The sequence below is a fragment of the Lygodium microphyllum genome, chromosome 2 (genome assembly GCF_053477565.2).
Source record: "Lygodium microphyllum isolate KBCC chromosome 2, Lygodium_microphyllum_v1.1.10, whole genome shotgun sequence".
Taxonomy (NCBI): domain Eukaryota; kingdom Viridiplantae; phylum Streptophyta; class Polypodiopsida; order Schizaeales; family Lygodiaceae; genus Lygodium; species Lygodium microphyllum.
In genome coordinates this window covers 138,573,324-138,594,950 of record NC_141136.1, presented here as the reverse complement: position 1 = coordinate 138,594,950, position 21,627 = coordinate 138,573,324, and the positions used below count along the sequence as shown (strand labels likewise).

Sequence of the window (21,627 nt, the reverse complement as noted above, 5' to 3'; positions counted from 1 at the left end):
AAATATAGAGCCATGAATGACCCACATGGCTTTGTTAAGCAATTCAAATAGGTTTGTGAAGCAAACAAGTTGACGATGATGCAATGCAAGTTCAAGCATCTAGACTATGCTTAGGAGAGAGGGGTAGAACTTGGTTCATGTCGTGTAATGCCACAAAGAAATCCTCTTTTGCATTGCTCAAAGTCCTCTTCATAAAGCAATTCACTAAAGCTAAATATGGATACAATCTCATCATTTGGATGATGGACATAGAATAACAAAAAGAGGAAATAGGCAAGAGTACATTTCCAAAGTCAAGAGCTTGTTTAAAATAATTCTCACTATAAAAAAGATCCACTACCATGGGGCTACCAAGGCTATCACAAAAGCTTTCATGAGGGAATCTGCAATGAAAAGATCTACAAAGCCATGGCACAAAACTCGTGTTTAAGTTGATCCAACATTAATGACGTGCTAGATGAAGCTATTAGAATTGCTAATCTCCTTAGGGAAAGAAGTACAGATAAGAAGAACATAGGAACCTAGTAGGATTTTCAACTAAGTTGAAAGTAGGTTGAGACCAACACAACATAATATCTCATGACCAATGTCAAGAGGCAGTAGTAGGAGCTTCTAAGACTGGTAGAAGCCTTGAAGCATTCTCTGTCATATCACTCAAATGTGCAATGCATCCACTATGGCAGAGATCATCTCTCTTCTAAATGCTCTAGGCTAGCACCAATTGTGGACACTTTAGGTATGACATTGCAAACTGTAGAGCACTACACAAAGTCCCAAGCCCTAACCCAAATTTTAATTATCAATAGCTCAATCATGGTATCCCATACCCAAGACAACTACAACAACCATTTCAACTTCCCCAAATTAAGAAATGCCTCAACCAATGAAGTCCTAAAAAGAAAAAACAAAACTTTGTGTCCATCTATGGAGAAAACATACCAAAAATATCCAAGGTGACCAAGAGTATGAGGCCAAGAGTCCAAAAAAACGTCAAGATCTTCCAAAGAGATTTGTGAAATTTAAGAAGGGAGATTAGATTATTGTTATGCTTGGTGCTACAAGAGAAGAGTGATACTTTACTGAGCTAGGGGAATCTCCAAAACAGGTTCATATCAGAAAGGACCTCATTGTTGAGAACAAAGAGCGCCTTATCAACCTATTGAAGGAATATAGTGAAGTGTTTGCTTGGAACTACACAAACCTTAAGGGCATACATCCTCAAGTATTGATGAATATAATATCTTTAAATCTTGATACCAAGCTGATCAGACATAAATCATACCCCATGAATCCTCACTACATCCATCATGTATGAGAGGAATTGGACAAAAGATAAGATTCATCTACAAATCGAGCATACGTATTCCATCATCGTGATTCTGAATAAGAACTCAAAAATAAGAGTATGCATTAATTATCAATAGATGTTGATGCATGTTATTTTTGATGCATCTAAAATCACAATAAGAGTAGTGCTATGCCAACTCAAAGAGCATAATATGGATTTCATTATGAGTTTGCTAGGAAACAACTTGCTGATGCAAAAATTAGTTATTGAATAATAGAGAGAGAAGGATTGCAGATGGTGTATACTATTTAAATATTCCAATGTTACTTACTTACACTACCATTCACTTTCTTTGTATGCCATTGAGCACTTTTGTATATGGTGAATAAACCTTGTTCCATAGGAAGGATATCTTGATGGCTCTATTTTTGTTGGAATTCAACTTCTTTATGGTTGTGCACAAGGGAAAGCAACACTTTATGGCCAATCACATGTCACACGTGACAAGTGGTAAAAATGCAACTGGAGTTGATGACAACCTTCCTAATACTACCCACTCATTCAAAAAATAGTAATAGGCTCAACTTTGTAAAGTTGGCCTTATTGGGCAGATGACATAGTACACATCCTAGAGAATGGGTTTCCCAAACAACATATTGAAAAAGCAAGGCTCACTTATCTCTCAATTTTGACTCAACCCTATCAAATGCTTATTGAGTAAGTATGTTAGTTGAGGCAAGTTGGTCTTCCTCAAAGATGTATATGTGAGCATGAGATTGAGGACCTGCTCTATAAGAGGCAATTGGAGGAATTGCAAGGGCTCCTTGTTGTGACACAAATGCTACTACAAGAAAAATATTACACTATTAGGTCTTGTGGCCAATGCTATTTAAATACATAGCAAGTTTTATCAAATATTATAATAAGAGCCAACGAAAAAAATTACAATCTAGAAGAACAAAATGGAACTCTCTCCAGTGATTATCCATCAACCCTTCAAAAAGTGGATAATAGATTTTGTAGGACCCTTAGCTATGTTTCTCAATACATTCAACAAGCATGCTACATCATTGTAGTATGGACTACATATGACAAAGTGGGTGTAGGCTAGGGCTACTCACAACAACAACAACAACAACACCCAACTGATGCCAGAGTTCTTATGGGAGCAATTCGTTTTTGAATTTGACCACCCCATCAATATTATCAATGAACAAGGAACTCATTTCGTAAGTACAATCATTGACCAACTCCTATCCACATTCTTGATCCTACATAGGAAATTTAGTCCTTAATATCCCAAGCCAATGTCCAAGTGGAATCAACTAAAACAAAGTCCTCATCAATGTACTAACCAAAAAAAAAAAGCGTTAAGATCATAATGGGACCATAATCCCTCATCCCACCAAATCTTCCCTTAGATAGTCTAATTGGCAAAAGCAAAATTGAGGAATGCTCGTGCAATGCTCTAATGGGTATCCAAAGTCCTTCTCAAGGTGCAAGGGTCCCATTAGGGTTGTTGCTACCTTTGGCTTTCAAAACAATCCACACCTAACCAACCAATCCCCCATGGCATCCAAAAATGGGAACCACAATAGCAACAATCCCATGCCATTGTTCAAACTATGAAATAACAAAGGAAGGTGCAAATGAAAAAGCAATGATCACCAAAGTCCACTGACCCAATAAAGCTAATCCAAAGGATCCCTCGAGCAAACCTCAAGACAGAAATCAAATCCCCAAGTCTATGATGATGTAGAAGCCAAAGAACCTCAATTTTTCCTCACCATATGTCCTTATTCAAGGTATTACCGCAATCCATAATGTGACACTATGTGTAATACTTTAATAAAGCCTAGTAGAACAAACTACCTAGTCTAACAAACCTATCACCACCTCAACTCCATTAACACCTAATTGGCAAACAAATCAAGTTGAGAGCAAAACTTTAACCCAAAATCCAAACACCTTGAATGTGCAAGAAGTCCCATCTACACCTCTCTTCCTAGTTAGCAAAACTAAACCCTTGTTAGCCTTAAAAGGAGGAAAATGAGTATCTATACAAAAAAAGAGAGGGTATAAGACCAACTTTCATGATAGTTTCCAAAGAAGAAATTGCAAACATGTCCTTACTCGCACACCCACCCCCAAGCTTAGGGATCAATCAAAGATCCAAGAACACATACAAAGATGCAACTCATCGATCCGCTTCTTTAAAAGATGATACCTTAGGGTTGAGATCACAAGTATAGGTAGTTACCTCATGACGATTGCTAAACAACATCATGCCATAACAATATGACCCTATAAACTATGAGATCATGTCTCTTAGGTCCATCATTTAATCATAGAAGCTTGACTCACCCCCCAATTCAAACATTCCCCATTGTTAAAACAAAATCCCAATCGAGGAAGAATTGCACGTCAAGATGGAGACAAAAATCTTGAAGTGGGGCCCACCAAATTTTGACTATTTTCAAATATTGAAAACCTCATCAACAAATACCAATCAACCAAGGAGTTGATACCAAGTTGTGCACCGATAGACTATGCTAGAGCTATAGGAATGCAATTACACCTCGTAACATGTTTAGATTTCATTAGCAACTACGACCTCAACACTAGAACTAGCATCCTAGTCTACATGTTGGGGGATGCCTAGCAGTTTGAGGAGAGATTAGAAAAATTGACGTCTTAGAAATGAGAGGATGGACCAGAGCTAACCAACAACAAAATATTGCCAAAATATATACCAAAGGAGGAGCTGAGAGTCTTAGTTCATGTCTTCCACCACCTATTCACATATGACTCAAGAAGGGTCCAAGATAGCATAAGTAGGGGAATAAGCAATGTAAGAGAAAGAGAAAGGCAAAGAGAAGGAATAGAATGCCCATCCCCAAGTGGATAACAAAATAGCACACATAAGAAACAAATAAAGAAAAAAGAGACACGATCATCTTCAAAAACCTTGAGTGAAGGGGAGACCAAATAGTGAGCAATTATCTATGCTACCAAGAAAAGGTCTAAAAGGAACTTGAAAAAACTAGAATCCAAAATCATGTAGAAAAAGGAGAACCTCAAAAGAGCTCCTTAGGAATCCTACAAAGAAGACATGCAAAAAAGGGATCAATCTCTTCCACAACAAATAAAGAAAATAATGGCCAATAGAGGGAAGGGTAGCTTTAGCAAAGGAAAAGAGAAGGTAGTTGAGAGCCCACCATCTATTAACCTAGCAACCTGGTTGCCATCACTTCCCAAGGAGAAAAACAACGTCATGTGGAGTCCACCAAGGGTCCATATAAGCACAACTTAGTGCTAGAAAACAAGGGGAGGGAATTAGAGGAGAGAAATAAGGAGATAGAGGAAAGAAATAAGGAGATAAAGGAGGTGAAGGCTCACTTGAATAATTTAAAGAGAGAGAAATAGAAAGAATAAGACACCTGAATTTAGTTAGCTATACTCAAGGCATGAGTAGAGCGATTTGTAGCATTGGATATTACATCTTGTAGCCCATCAACAAGCAAGGATAACATCCCTCCAATAAGAGCTAATAGAAAGCCAACAAGACAAAGCTCATCTTAACTTGGCATGGGCTACAAGCTACGAGTCTAATCTTAAAGAAGCTACAATTAGAATACAGAGTGTGGTGAAGAGAGTCCATACTAACATGGGCTTGGGCTCTTGACGTGGCTAATACACTTTTCAGAGAGAGTGGTTATGACACACATATTTATATGTAATCATGTCATCAATGGAAAGTTTCATAGACCTTACAGAAAGCATGAAAAATGAAAAATACTAGACATGGGACTAGGAAAATGGTAGGATGCCCAAGAAGGATGGAAACCCTATTATATAAAAAGGACGAAAAAGAATAGAGTAAGCTATTTATGTGCGTGCAAACTTTGAGTCTCTTGCTTTTTTGCTATCTTTTTGCATGCTTTTTGAGAGAGAAATAGAGAGAAAGAGAGTAAAAGTAAGAGGGAGTGAGAGACTTGGCAAGTGAAACCCCTTTTCTTTCTTCTTCCACCCATCCCATCATGTTGAGAGGTGAAGGAGAGTGTGTGAGTTGTGTGAGTGAGGCTCAAGTATGAAGCTTTCCTTGCCATCCACATTCCTTTTCTCTTCTTGTCTCTACATGCACAAGAGGAGGTAGCAAGATTGTGCTAAATGCTAGGAGCATCTCATGGCTCATGGAGCAAGCAATAAGCCTTGGTAAGTGACAATAACAAATGTAAGCTCTTATTCACTACAACTCAAGTCTTAGTTGCATCTATTATTTCATGCAAGGAAATGGTAGATAGTAGATTGATGTTGAGTAGAGCGCTTACCATGGTCATGTGAAAGATAGCCATATGATGGTAGTGAGTCGTAGCTCTTGAAATAATAAGAGTACATTCAAAGTCCCAAATGTTGCATGCATGAGGCACAACACCTATACACTAACTTAATTTTGGTTTGGATTCACACATTAGTTATGGCCAATGAGCTTGGGACTTTAGGGAGTTTTTATGACTTTAAGATTTTTAGTTGATCTACTAAACTAATATACCTAATCGAATTTGGGATTTCTTCTAGCTTTTTGGAATGGATTCACACATTAGCTATGGCCAATGAGCTTGGGACTTTACGGAGTTTTTATGATTTTAAGATTTTTAGTTTATCTACTAAACTAAAATACCTAATCAAATTTGGGATTTCTTCTAACTTTTTATCTCAAACTATTTCTTTAATTTGGTGTGGATATTCTCATCATATAGTTAGTCAAACCTCTAATTTCATTGGGTATGTTCTTTAGCACCTTAGATTGGGTTAATCTAGGTTTGCTAGTCTGGCCAATTCATATGATTATTGGGTTAACTTAATTAAAAGCTAAATCTAAGCTCAATCCCATGTGTTTCTTTCATATCTTATTAGCTCATTCTAATGTTGATTCATAACTCTGTATCTCCACATCATACTTAAAATGATTCTAGCTTAAGATTAAGGGAATGTTACTCTAATCACTCTTCATCTCTTCTAAGCATTCTAACAATCAAAATTGATAAACTGAGAATTAATGATGTGCCTAATTTTCCTCATCAGTAATTTGATGATTTGAGGGTGTACATTGGGTATTGAACTTGAAATAGCAATGCTGAGACGTCTCCTTAGAGCCATCATAGATGTAAGAGCTTTGTCAAGCATCCTTTTTGTGTTTTTGGGTGGACTTGAGCTTCAACCCTCAATCATGCACTCGTGAGTATAGAATCCAACCTTGTTTTGGAGAGCGTATGGATGAATGAGGATGGAGATAGCCTTGATAGTCTAGCTTGATTATGAATCTCTTAATGCTTTCTCTCCCTCACATCACACACACACACACACACACACTCTCTCTCTCTCTCTCTCTCTCTCTCTCTCTCTCATGTAAATTGGTGTGGTAATGATGTTATGGTGACCTTGAGGGTATCACCTCATGATAGGCATGCACCCCTCCAACTTGTTTTGTTGATCCTATGGTGAAAAGAATGGTTTAGATCAATTCATGGCATTGATTTTGGTACATTGGAGATGTGCATCTTAATTCAAAGGATCCCAAGGTAAAAGGAGACCTAATTTTGAAGGCCTCTTGATTTTGGGAATCACAAGAGGGATGGAATGTGTGGCTTTGGAGGCCTTGAGTCACATATGCGAGGTACAAAAGAGACCTAAAGTGGTTGCTTTTATAAAAGAGAGGGACTCTTTCCTAGAACATGAAGATTCTAGCTCAAAGTTAGCTTGCGTGATGGGGTATTTCTAAGGTGGAGAGAGAGAGAGAAAGATAGATTTTGCATGCATTTTGAGATCCTACATGCTAAGAAATGTAGGATGGCTTGTTAATGGACTGAAACTACATTTTGATCAAATTGTTTAGGCAGTTTGCTTTCTGGAAGAATTAGATGGGTGGAAGAGCTATGTGAATATCACAAGAAGATGTTTGGTAAAGTAGGGAGTCAAGTTGGATAATGAAGCTGAAGATGATAACAATAGTGACAATAAGAAGTTTAGTAAAAGTAGGGAGACAAAATTAAGTTGGATAATGAACCGGAAGATGATAACAATAGTGACGATGAGGAGCATGAGGAGGAAGTTGTAAGGAATCCTCAAAAGTCCCAAAAAAAGAGCAAGGTTCATTGTCCCTTGGAGGATGCTCAAAAATCACCTACAACAATTTCTTGGTGCTCTAAGATGGCAACTCATAAGGGTCTTCATGGCCATCAAGGTGACATTCGAATCATTGAATCAAGCATGGTGGCCTCTTATGATTCCCTTTTTGGTTCGAAACTTTGTGCCTTAGCTAGTTGAGTTAATCAATATTTCACAAGGGGATATTTCGGAGATGTCAACTGCAAACTTTTGAGTCAATGCTTTGAATTTTGAAAATTAGTTACATTATATAGGGTCAAGTACATTACACCTTTATAATGTGAACATGTGGCTGAGATGATGAATGATCATATGAGTTTACCAAATTATGAGTAATATTTATGAAGATCAAGGTATATTTTTAAATGAATTGTAAAATTTTGGAAAGAATTGTTACATGATGAAGAAGAGAGTTCTAAACTTCAAAAGCTACATACCTAATAATATTAGTTATAAAAATGATAAACGAATGGAATTTGGCTTAAGAATCCCTCCTAAGTTTAAGGTATTTGTATTTGTTATGAAAAATGCTTTTGATGAACACTCCGAAATACCAACACTCAAAGCGGTAGTGAGATGGTGTGTTCAACCCAAGGTCAAGGGTTCCATTCTTAAGGGCGTTGGTGAAGGCACATTGTACATTGTAAAAGATAATTATGACTCCACTTGGCTCGTCACAAGGATAGATGTTGTGAAGGGATTGCATGTTGAGTTTGTAGTTAAGGATTTGGGCATCCTTTGATTACAAGTATAGATGTAAGCCATGATATTCAATTGATAAACCTTCCACATCTAAAAATATTAAGGTTAGGTCCTTAGTATTTAACAAAAGGTCTCAACAAGATTTTGTCCAATAATATTTTAAATTTATCCACTAATATTTTAACGATAGGTTTTGAGGTGCCAAGGCAAAACTCAACTGGAGACCAGAAGGGAAGCCTATTATTTAATTTTGTGTTAAAACAAACATGAAATAAAATTCAATAATAGGCTTCCCTTCGAGTTTTTGAAGCTGGGTGACTCGACGCGGCTATGGAAGCGTCGTGTGGATACCAATCAAGTGTACCGCACATCAGACATTTGAATTCCTTTCAAGTAATACAGGTCTGACTGTGCTTCTCCCATCTTCTGTTGACAATTTCCACCGTTCCTGATAAAACTCGAATGGTACATTTGATATGGCATGGCTCCTTGTTTCTTGCTCTCATTTTTGTTCAATGGACAGTGTCAGATACAAATCTTCTGAAACATCTGAATCATTTAACAGTATCTTTCCTTAGAAAGACTCATCCTTCCAGAGGCAGCTTCCACTTGTATAAGTTCTTCAAGCTCTACTGGCTCTTATCCGTATCCTACACGAGGCCCATGGCCAACAAGCCATGATGGGGGGAATTGGAATTGAACATTCTGTACATACCTCTGGTGGGTGACCCCTTCATATTTAATGTGTGGCGGGAAGGCAATTAACTAACAAGTGCCTAGGCATCTTCAAACAATCAAAAGCAAGCCTTTGGAAGAAAGGAGAACTCCTAAGAATCCTAGGTTGCCTTTTTGCTATGAGCATGTGACCTGAGTTCCTCTCAGAGCCTCCATACAAATCATGTGCATATCAATGCAATCCAATGTTTATGGTGTTGATGGAAATCAAATATCAAAATTTCCAAAAGTTTCAAGGTTCTAAACTATAGAAGTCTTAGCACCTGCACAACGCTTGCTTTACTAAACATTTTTCCTTGCTTGATGCCCCATGAAAATATCAAAACACATGAGTTCCAAACGTATGCCTATATGTTACAATCGGTTGAGATCTTCCTTGCATTGTTTGCCATAGAAAACTCAGCAAAGAGGAAGAAGAGAAAAAATTACTATATCTCAACTCAATATAGCCAGATGTGGCGAGGATTAGCAAAGTAGTGAGTCAATCCTTCAAGGGTAGTGTAAGGGGCTGGCTGAGGGGCTTGTGCCACACAACCTACCAGGTTGTGTTGACCACCAGAAGAAGTAGGTTTATAATTCCCTCAAGTCCTCTAGGGAGGGGTAGCATTACCACAAGGGTTGAGGTTTGAGGAGTAGATACATGGGATTGGGAACTTAGAGATTGTCTAGCCTTGCATTCATTATCAATATGGCTAGGATTCTTACAAAACCTAAAACATCCACACACAACTATAGCTAGAGTGCTCCTATGCTACACATGATACTTGTTGGCCTTGAAGCTTGGCGTCCCTTTCAATATTTTTTTAGATTACTGATATATACTTGAAGTTAGTTATACATGGCTGTATTTTTAGCAATTTCTTGCAGTAGAATTGATCCATGTGTGCACAATGACCTTGTCACCTTCAATGTTAGCCCCCAAATAGTTACAGAGTGTCCAAATTTGCATACAAATACTTCAGTTTTCCAAACCCTAAAATGACAGCCAGCATTTGAACCCAATTTCATGAAGCATTTACCTTGACAATTGTCTTGCATAGTTTCCATGCAATCTCATGTTGTTTCACTCATAAATAGAGGAATTTCTCGCGATGAAATTGTGAAGACGTTACTTTCTTTGCAACAAAGTCATCAAGAAAGTACACAATGCTTAAGATCTCAGAGGAGAAGAGAGGATTCAGCCTGTTGTGCTATAACGAGCAGTTTTGATAAAATTTAGATAAAAAGAACAACAAACCTTACTGTAATGGAGTCATAGAATTGCCCAACGGATTCCTCATGCCAAGAGGATTAGAGTGGCTGCCTTATCCATAGCTTGTCCACTTGCAACTTTTCTTTTGCCTTGCCCTTGTACCACATAGCTTATACACTTGTCCACTATTTGCTCATTGTCAAATCCTTCAATGTTGGTGCAATGATCACCATGCAAGAGCTAGGGATAGATAAAATTAAAGGTTATTTTAATTAAAAATCTTGGGGATGTTTAATTAAATCATTAAGTTCATTTCTCATTTTGGTGGCATATCCCCCTCTTGAAATATCACAAGTGACCTTGATTGTGTGAAGTTAAGATCCAATACAGCATGTGAACTTAGCAATATATGTTTTTGAATAACCAAGTATACTATCATTACTACATGCATTGTTAACATGTACAGTTTTTCTTGTTGGATTTAGGGTTGTAGAAATACACACACACACAGCTTGAGTAAGCGTATTGAGTGGTATCAATAGAGAAGATTTACAAGAGTAAGTATGCCCTAGAGTGAAAATAGACATATATAAAATTGGGGGAAAAAAACCTCCTAGAGAGAGAAAAGAGTGCGATAATGATTTGAAGTGTGTTCACACACATCAGTACTGAAATATGGTAAGTTGTAACATATCCCCCCAGGGAGTGATGTGTGGTGAACAAATTTGACGCTCATGTATAGGGAAGTGTCAAGCTTAGTGGATTATGATCAATCCACAAAGGGGAGTAAGCCTAAAGCTTTGCAAAAATTTTTTAACTTCTCACAAGCCTAAGCCTTTGCAAAAAGATTTGCAAGTTGTCCTATATTGGCACATAGGCCAAGCTGATCTCTCCTATAGAGAGTCTCTTCCTGACATACTGATAATGCATATCAATGTGCTTACTATGAGCATGGAACATTGGGTTCTGTGTATAGCAAGAAATAAATTCAAAGAAAATGAAATAAACACTTTATCACTTAATAATGGACAAACGACACCCAATTGGCCCCAAAACTGGTGCCTCTTGTGGTATTTCTTTAGATTGTATCCCTCAAATCTTGTACTACATTGAAATTGTGCTTCACTGCTTGAGAAAAGTCAAGCCTTGCCTTATATTTGAGAGGGATTGCTCTCCAACAATCCCCTCTTTCCCAACTGAATAGTCAATTTGAAACCAGCCTTCCTTCTCAGACAGGATGGTAAATAACTTGATTTAACATTAATTACAGCAAGCATACAATTCACATAAACAGAAAATGTAAATGTTACCACTTAATCTTGGACAATGGATAGCCTATTGGCCCCAAAGTTGGTGTCCCTTGTGGTATTTCTTTATCTTCAATTGCAATCAGAATGGAATATAATGATATTCCTTGAATCTCCTTTGCTCTCCAATTGTCTCTTGTTGTCATGAATGACCGGCAAGCCTTCAAATCAATTTGTCCCTTGTTTTGCTTGGGGATTGGCCTTTAGTTTGCTCCTTGGATGACAAATTCTGCCCCGAACAAATGTTAGCTGGTTGGTTTGGTCTCTTGAATCTCCCGAAAATTCTTCAATATCAGTTACTAGAATTCAAGTCTTAGGCCTTCAATTCTTAGTACGCATCTTGAGGTGACTGTCAAAACCCTAATTTCTGCTGTAAATTAGGGGTTACAGTAGACATTGATTGAAATCAAGGTAGAAAGAGACCAAAACTTGTAGACTCCATTCTCCTCATAACAAGAATTCGGAAAGAGTATGTATCAAACTCAACCAACAGGCCAAGGGCACAAATCTTGTGCACGGAAAGCAAATGATAACCCAAACCTGACACATAAAGCACCTTGGAAGTATGAGTACCACCTCGTCCATTTGGAATCTACTGCATATCACCCCTACCTTGTATGGAAACATAAGAGCTATCTCCTATGAGAATTTGCGTATGCGAAGGCCATAAATGGGCAACACTTGTAGAAGAAGGGGTCATGTGCCAAGAGGCACCATTGTCAACAATCCATTCACAGGGTTGTGGGGCAGTCAATGCAGGATCAAAAGCCTTCAGGGTCTGCTTGAACCACCTCCAAATGGAGGAAAGCAGCTGATGAGGGAGCAACCATTGCCCCAGAATCCTTTGAAACCTTCTCCTTCTTGGTATCCTTCTTATCCTTGTCGGGGCAATTCTTCTTCCAATGACCTATCTTGCCACAAATGTGACAAGTAGAGTTCTTCTCTTTGTCCTTAGGTTGGTTGTCCTTTTTCTTCTTGTTGTCCTTCCCCTTCTTTTGAGAGGATTGACTTGTCAATGCCTCCGACTCAGAAGCATTTTGTCTTTTATTTCCTCTCAGTCCAAGACCATAGGAATCAACTCTTGCCACCGAAGAGTCGACTCCCGCCTTGAAGCAATCAAGGCAGAGTAAAAAAGTACCAAACCTAGGTGGTAACTATGACAGTAGAGTTATTGCCATGTCTTTGGATGTGATTCCCTGTATTACGAACTTGCATTTGAAGTTGCTGTAGCTTGTTCACATGCTCTTGCATAGAAGATGACTTGTTAGGATTCAATGTCTGCATCTGCACCTCCAAAGACACCCATTTCATAACTGTCATTCGGTTGTATAACTGATCGAGCTCTAGCCATATGTCCCTAGCTACCATCAAGTGTTCAATATGGACAGTCATGGATGGACTACAAGAAAGAAAGAGAAAAGAGTGGATGCATGCATTTAGTTTGTTCCAATGTGCCTGAATCTTTGCCAACTCTGCACGATCACTCGTAGAAAGTTTGGACTTGTCTCTTGATGTAGGATAGTCAATGGCCTCCATAACAAGCTCCACCAAACCATAGGACTCCAAGATGGCAAGCATCATAACATGCCAGATGCGGTAGTTCTCACCATCGATCTTCTGATCTGATGGAAGAATCGGTAGGATGGGCAACTTTTGAGATCCATAATCACTTGAAACTCCATATCAGCCTCAGAAGACATCTTCACTTGAAATGCTTGCAAAAACACAAAAGCAGCCCCTTCTAATTGTGAAAACGCAGCCGGTTAGGGCTCTTCTTTGCTCATCTCGCACCTTCTTCACCCACACCGGAGGTGATGAAAAGGTAAAATCTGCAATTGAAGGCTCAAAACATAGCCTTCCTCCTTCCTGCATAGCAAAAAATCATAGTAGAATCAACAACTTTGCTCCTTTCTTGCACGCCCACGCTTGCCTCAGCCTTGTTTTGATGAGTAGCTCTCCCGCTCGCCCTCGAATGCTGAAAATGCAGCATTGCATTGCGCTGAAAACTCCTCATCAAGTCTACCCACGGTCAATCAGTCTTTGCGTTGCTTTGATACCATGTTAGAGTGTAGCGGTGCAGAAGCGTATGACCAAGAATACTGAATAAGGAATACAGATATGTACATGGGCGCAGTTCGTATGTTTGTGTATCTCCACCTCGATGATGTCACCCTGTTGTACACCTCGAAGTTTGCAGCAGGCAGCACGATCTCTGCCCCAAACTGAGCCTGGAATCTGCGATCACAATGTGTCAAAGTGTGCTGGAAATCTGCTTTATAGAGCAGAAAATAGAGACCAGCAAAAATAGCAGTTGGCTTGCTAAATCTGGCTGACCTGCACATGCTTGTCCAAGGGATGACCAGATGACCATATCTCTAACACTGATGTCCCAAACTGCGGGAAAATGCTAAGGGGAGCTGACAAGTGGTTGGAGAATGAGAGAGAATGCTGTAGAGAGAGAAACTTCTGATTTTCTTCGTAAAAACCACCTCCAATTCGCTGCTGCCCTGGTCAATAGAGCCCAACTTGTAGCTGCCTTCAGTTTGGGAGCCAAAAATGGCTGTTGCCAGCCTCCAACTGCTATCGCTTTGTTTGTTTTGGCCGTTCTGGGGCTGTTGCCTGTTGCTGTAGGTCTTCAAACAGCTGTTTCCAGCTTTTGGGCAGGTCTCCATGCGAAGAAATGCTCTAAATACAAAAAATACAAAACCAATCTTACGACAAAGCACAGACTGATAAACATAGAACACAGTTAGGGTTAGGGTTAGGGTAACTCAGAGATAGTGAATACAATGAATAATAAAGTGAATGAATAATGAATATACAGTGCTTATGCAACAAACACACTATGTACTGATTACTGAACCTCTCATATCTTTGGGATCAAGGCAAATGTGATGAGTTGTAGAGTGTATCCTACTCCATCTGGAATCACAACAAAGGTAGCTTTCAAGTGTCAAACGCCAGCAAACGCAGCCATGGAAGGTTGGATTTGATACAAACAGCAGTGTAGGAGAGAGAAAGACTAAAAACGTAGGTATTTGAGGAGAGAGAAAAACTGGCAACAATTGTTGGATGCAAATGCAGCCTGTGGAGGAGAAGGAAGATCAGGGCGATAGCTTCAGATTGTTGGCAACAACACTAGATGTTGATATCAACATCAAACGCAACAGACAAATTGCAGGCAATAGCTCCAGGGTACTAGGTGGTAGTGCAAGTAGGTGGCGGAGACTGAAATTAGGTGTCAGATGGTAGTAGATGACTGGGGGAAGCTCTAACCGTGATGTCCTCCGTGAATGGGGTGTGGGCAGCAGAGATACGGCTCTTGAAACCTGCCAAAACGAGATCAAGGGATAGTGGTGCCTGCATGCTTATTTATAGAAAGTTTGGGATACCCAAATTAGGGTTTTGCATGTGGGACATAGTAACTCTTTAGGATCGTGTTTCTTTTTAAAATAAGAAGGTTTCTTTAGTAATTAAGTGTGTTTTGGGGTTGTTTAAGTCAAGCTAATGAATTTTTAACTGAACACTCCAATGTTGTAGAATAGTTCAACAACCTCTCCTCCCTGTTCAATAGCATTCTCCTCTCTCACAATGGCTAGAGGAGACTTCAGCTAGGCCTCAAAAACGTTTTTTCCACTTGCACGGGCAAGTTTTGCCAAGTGACAGCCTTCTAATCTCATTTTCTAGCATTATTCAACTTATTAAATGATTTTTAAAATATTAATTTTAAAAATTAATTTAATAATTATTCTAGTGCTCAAAAAATAAAATTTACCGGCCAATAATTAAATGGGCCAAGCCAATTTGTCCCCTAAGTATCCTTGAGTAGTTATTGACTCTTAGATTAACATTACTTAATTAGTTAATGCATAGTTTGTAATGTCATCAGTGAGATTAGTGGCAAAAAAATTAGTCTAGGTCCAGATTTGACACAGGGTACCACCTAGTACTTGTTAGGCATAACTTATCACAACTTTTGCCTTTGGTGTACCAATTGATATTTTGGGGTCTTAGGTCCCATGTTGTGAAATAACTAACCTACACCTTGTGTGTGTAAGTCACATTTGCACATTTGATTAACTTTTAATTAAATGCTAAATGACGCATCACAATTTTACATCCTCGTGACAGACCACCCTTTAAAATCCTTGCAAATTTCTCGATTGCACTGCAATTTGTCAAAAGCATCTTTTGATACGATTGGAAATACATGTTGGCATCATAGTTAAACATGCGTACTTGCTTAATCACGCTCATGCTCTTTGCATGTTTGAAATTCTAGTCACTTAAACTAGTTACGATCCACACACATGAATCATAACCACTATCAGAACCATAAGAGTTGTATCCACATGCCAGAACCCAACACTAATTTGACCACCAAGGCAAAGTAATGTATGAACTAAGGGCAAACAATACCTCATAGCAATGATGTACCTCATGATAGCGTATAGTAATTGCAAACCGCATGTAACTTATGCAATTATACTTCTCTTGCATCACTTGCAAATGTACATCGCATACCATCCATGTATCCCATACATGCCTTGAAAATGTACATTACATCCAAATGTACATTTCATATATTCCATACATGCTAGCAACCTTGCAAATATATAGTTTTAGAGCCTAAGTGTAAACCATATACATTTGTATACCAGCTCATAGTGACTAGTATACTAGATAGTGATCCCAATTGCAGAAATACTGTCAGCATATAGTACCTTCTATGCAAACCAAGTGCATCCGATATCCACTACATAACCAAGCTATCCATCACCAGGGGAGTGTAGGTGCAACCTCCCTCTTGAGCATCGGGCAATACTTTGGACCTTCTATACTTTGTTAAACCTGAATGAGCCCAATCCAAAGTCGGCTCTAACTAAAAGACATCAGGCAATCCTTTGGACCTTCTGTACTCTGCTGAACTTGAATGAGCCCAATCCAAAGTTAGCTCCCACTAAGACACATCAAGGTAAAGTGCAACATCAAGGACAATCTGCCAAGCCACACTCCTCAAACCATTCTATCCATCATAGGTGACTAAAACTTCACCAAGAAACACATGGAAACTTTACGCATGGAGATCATTTGTATTTTCACATTGCTGTAATTCTATCTTAACCAGCATGAAACCTTGCATCCAGTTGACTAGGCCTGTATGTATGTATACTTGACATGCTAGAAGCACGAGATGCATTAGGAAACATTCCTATTCGCATAATTTGAACTCTTGCAATGTGCTTGTGCATACCAACCATACCAAGATACATTTTTCCATACATTGCATGCCTTAATAGTTGCATTTCCCTCATGACCAACACTACGCGGAGCATTTGCATGACCAACATTAATACCATGAGTCCCAAACATAGTAGCTTGCATATATGCATTGCCAAACTTGCTACTTTGTAGCCAAGGTGTCATGCCAACATTACTATATATAGGGTTTTGCACTCCACTTGCCATACATGGATACATCGGGCCTTGTATACCATGCATAGGTGGCTACATACCAAATACATTGGTCCTTACATTCCCATGGTTGAAGCATTATCAAGCATTGCTTGGAAAACCAAACCACCACCAAAGTATCCTTGGTGACCCACATTAGCACACATGCCTTGCTGTCCATAACCGGATGGATTAGCATTTTCAAATTGGCCTTGCATATGCATCAATTGCCCCATCGGCATCATTTGCTTATGCGCATTACCCACATTTGGAACACCATGTTGCTACATGGGCTCTTCCTTTAGTGCATCTTGGTGACTTGAAGCTCTTGAAGACTATTTTCTCTTTTTTCTTTCGTTGCCTTGTTTTAAGGGGTATAAAAAGTGCATAAACCGAGGATCTTTTGCTAATCGCACAAGCATTTGAGTTGCTATCTTGAGTTGATCTTTAAATTGGTCATAAAATTCCCTTCCCTCTTGCAAGTCATCAGCTTCTAAAAGCCTAGAAGGACCCACATTTTAGTCTAAACCAATATTATCAGCTTGCTGCCCATGCTGCGTGCCTTATCCAAGATTAGGCAATGCATTTCTCCCAACACTTGTGTGAAATTTTTAGATTGAGAGACATTATCCTTGCTTGATCCCATCTCACTATTTGAAGACATTCTTATTGTCGTACTCAATTGAATACAATTTCAGCACTAGAGCAAAGCTTCTAACCTTGAATCCTTGTTGTCCATGTTGCGTGCCTTGTCCAAGATCAGGCATTGTATTTCTCCTAACACTTAGTGAATTTTTCAGATTGCGAGGCATCATCCCTGCTCGATCCCATCTCACTATTTGAAGACATTCTTATTGTCATGCTCAGTTGAATACAATTTCAGCACTAGAGCAAAGTTTCTAACCTTGAATCAAGTGTCTCAGGCCCACCAAGCTAAGGGAATTGATGGCATCTTGGCAATGGAATCATGAAATCAGCATTCCTTCTTGGATAGCGTAGTAAAAAACCTGATTTAACACTAATTACAGCAAGCATAAAATTCACATTAATCTTGGACAACGGACAGCTTGTTGGCCCCAAAATTAGTGCCTCTTGCGGTATTTCTTTATCTTGAATTGCGATTTGGATGGAATGCAATGAGATTTCCAGAATCTCTGTCTCTATCTCCTTCTTTCTTCAATTGTCTCTTGCTGTCATAAATAACCAGCAAGCCTTCAAACCGATTTGCCCCTTGTTCTGCTTGGGGATTGGCCTTCAATTTGCTCCTCGAATGACAAATTTTGCCCCAAACTACTTAATCTTGGATAATAGACAGCCTGTTGATCCCAAAATTACAGCAAGTAAATAATCATATAAAATTTAAGTGCACAATTTACCACTTAATCTTGGATAATAGATAGCCTGTTGCCCCCAAAATTAGCACCCCTAGTGGTATTTCTTTATCATCAATTGTATATGGATGAAGTACAATTGAGATTCCCTAATTTCATCCACTAATCCAAGTGCTACTTGTTGTCATAGATGATCATCAAGCCTTTAAACCAATTCGCCCCTTGGTTTGCTCCGGGATTGGCCTTCACTTTGCTCCTTATAAGATAAATTTAGGTCCAAATCTTGTATTGGCTAGCTGGTCTTTTGAATCTTCCTCAAAATTCTTCAATTTCAGCTGTTGGGATTCAAGTCCTAGGTCCTTAATTTTGAGTATGGACCATGAGGAAGCTATCAAATCCTTATTTGTGCTGTAAATTAGAGTTTACAGCAGGGATTAACCAAAATCTTCACCTTTGATGACTCAAATGGCTAGATTTTGCTGAGATAACTCGAGAGATGGTTGGAGGATGAGAGAGAATGCTAAAGAGAGAGAAAATTCTAACTTCTATTGCAAGAACCATCTCCAATTTCTTGTTGCCTTGATTAAGAGAGCCCAACTTGCAGTCGTCATCATGCACAGCATTTAGAAACGTGTCTGGGACACTTTGGATGCAAATTTCTTGGGCACATTCATAAAAAGTTTTGGGGCTTTTATGTTTTTTGAGGACATTGGCTATGTACTGCAACTACAGTCACAGAAAGACTGTTTTGAATACATTTGAGGCAAGAAAATTTGGGGATTTTGCTGGTACAGTGTTGGTGAACACTGATTGCACGTTGGACTGCGTGCATTACAGATATTTTTGACAGAGTGCACCTTGTTAAAGATGACTCCTTGGCATCCGATAATGAGACACACTCATACTCATCCTCATTGATGAGGTTACCATCATCATCAAATGATGGCTCCCTAGGTGGCGGCTGTGTAGGCAAGAGGGGGATGCCATCATGAGGCACAGGATGTGAGCTACTAGAGTCCTGCCTTACATATGTGGGCAAGCCACTTGAACCACCCCTCCTCAATGATGGAGAGCGTCGAATAACCGTTCCCCTGCTACCACCTACTCGAACTCCTCGCCCACGAGCACGCTGACTGCGAGTGTCATGAGTATCTGTTGCTATAAGCTCTCTATAGAGCTTTGCAAAAATCATCTCCTCCTCGTCCACCTCTTTATATGTACTCGGAAGAGTGTCGCCCGTCAACTTGAATGTATCAATATTTACCTACACAATGCAATGATGCACGTAAGATTGATCATTGTAAATGCGCTAAAGTCCAAATTGTAAAGTATAAAGTTTAAACTTCAAAGCTCAAAGTTTAAAAGTTAAAACAACAAATTTTAAATGTTATGGTTAAGTGTTTAAACTTTACCTGCTTCGAACTACCCATGCTCATCATAGCCCTCATCATGCGTAAGTTAGTGCGGCAATAGACTAGCCGCTCTAACTGTCGTGTGCTAAGCCAATTGCGAATCTTTGTGTGAATGAGAGAATAGGCACTCCAGTTTCTCTCACATGTACTCGAAGAGCAATCCTGGACAAGGACCCTTATGGCTAAGGGATGAAGGGTCTCTAGTGCGTATCCAAAGTTTTGCCAGCAAAATAAAGGCTTCATAAGTGACTCTCTCCTTCAACAAGTGGGAGAAGCAAAAGTCACATGCCCTCTTTGATCTGCATAGCATCCTAGCTCCTCTAACACTGTATTGTGATCATCCACAGGAACCACACGAGTCAAATAAGCAAGCTGGTCTGAACGGGACTCTCTATCATTCATAACCACCGGTGACTTGTAGGCCGGATGTACCAATGTGGCAAAACCATGGATGGGCTTATGCATCCACTCCCATCTTCTCTGTGCTATCTCGAAAACATGTGCACGCTATGTCTCTGTGATCACTGTACAAGCATGTGTCTCCAACAATGCCACTCTAAATAAGTAAACAAGAAGGTCCATGGTGGATCCCTCGCAATCACTCATACGTAACACCGTATAAAAGGAAGTTACGACAATGATGACGACACTGACTTTTTGCCAAAACTGCTCATTAAGGCACAAGCGCTAGTGGCTTTGGTCTCCTCTGTCTCATGCTCATCCCACTCATTCCATAGAGTGGACACCACTATTTGGGCACAAGTCGGACCGCACCTCATAAAGGTGCTCCAACAATAACCACATGTAAGCAAAGCGAGTTGAAGAAGGCTTCTTCAACTCCAGTGTGCTATGCTCACGATACATCGCAAGCACAATGTCCTCTATGAGCAAGTGCAAACAATGACTTGTACATGGAGTCTACACAATCATAGGGAACTCGGCCTCAAGCAAACGGCCCATGCACCAACAATTCGATGCATTGTCGGTAACAACTTGCACCACATTCGAGGGGCCCATCTACAACCACAATTTACAAATTTCAAGTTATGTATAAATCAAATTTCAATTATGAATCATTCTTCAACTCCAATGTGCTACGCTCACGATACATCGCAAGCACAATGTCCTCTATGAGCAAGTGCAAACAATGACTTGTACATGGAGTCCACACAATCATAGGGAACTCGGCCTCAAGCAAACGGCCCATGCACCAACAATTCGATGCATTGTCGGTAACAACTTGCACCACATTTGAGGGGCCCATCTACAATCACAATTTATAAATTTCAAGTTATGTATAAATCAAATTTCAATTATGAATCATGATATTATCATAATGAAAGAAAGTGAAACAAATTTAAAACGCAATGTATACCTCAATGATAGCTTATCGAATGTGGCGGTAGATGAATGCGCCTGTCGTTTTTCTCCCCCTTTTGTTGGTATCTATGGTATGCAAAAAGTAAGTTCCGAGTTGACATGAGATGAGTATGTTGATGATGACCCGTTTCTTACGATCACTCCATCCGTCAGTGAGAATGGAGCAACCATATTTTATCCATGCGGCCCGAATAGGATCAAGGGCTCTATCGATACTCTCCTTTTCATCAATCTTTCTCATCCTCATGTCATTGTATGTGACACCGGTCCATCCTTTACATGGATCCACATTGGCAATGGCTTTTACTATCTTCCATTGCTCTTGCTTTAGGACATTGAATGCAAGATTGCACTCAATCATCGTGCGTGTAATTTCAATGTCCGCAAGTCGTTGCCTTTCTCTAAGAAAGGCAACCGATCCATGCACATGATTGGGAGCTTAAGAGAGACGATTGTCTCTCCGGCACCGCATGGGCCTTCACTCTTTGTCTTTTATCGGAGCCGGATGTGGATGTGGAGCCCCCATCACCAATGGTAGAGGTCTCTCTGGCATCGGTTGAAGATACGCCCACATTGGATGCTTCCTCATTAGTAGGCATAGGAGATGGTGCCGATAAGCCACTTCCTCCTCCTCTTGTGGATCCCCCTCTCATCTTGG

The 21,627-nt window shown here is 39.5% G+C and overlaps 1 protein-coding gene across 1 annotated transcript in view; it reads left to right on the top strand.

The window, feature by feature from the left end:
• The first annotated feature begins 8,422 nt into the window (after positions 1 to 8,422).
• The window catches only part of LOC148040382 (uncharacterized), a 38,384-nt gene continuing 25,179 nt past the window's right edge, over positions 8,423 to 21,627 (top strand). The window contains exon 1 of the mRNA XM_087699035.1: positions 8,423 to 8,560. Coding sequence (XP_087555161.1) covers positions 8,489 to 8,560 — 72 coding nt within the window. The 5' untranslated portion in view covers positions 8,423 to 8,488. The remainder of the gene's footprint in view (positions 8,561 to 21,627) is intronic.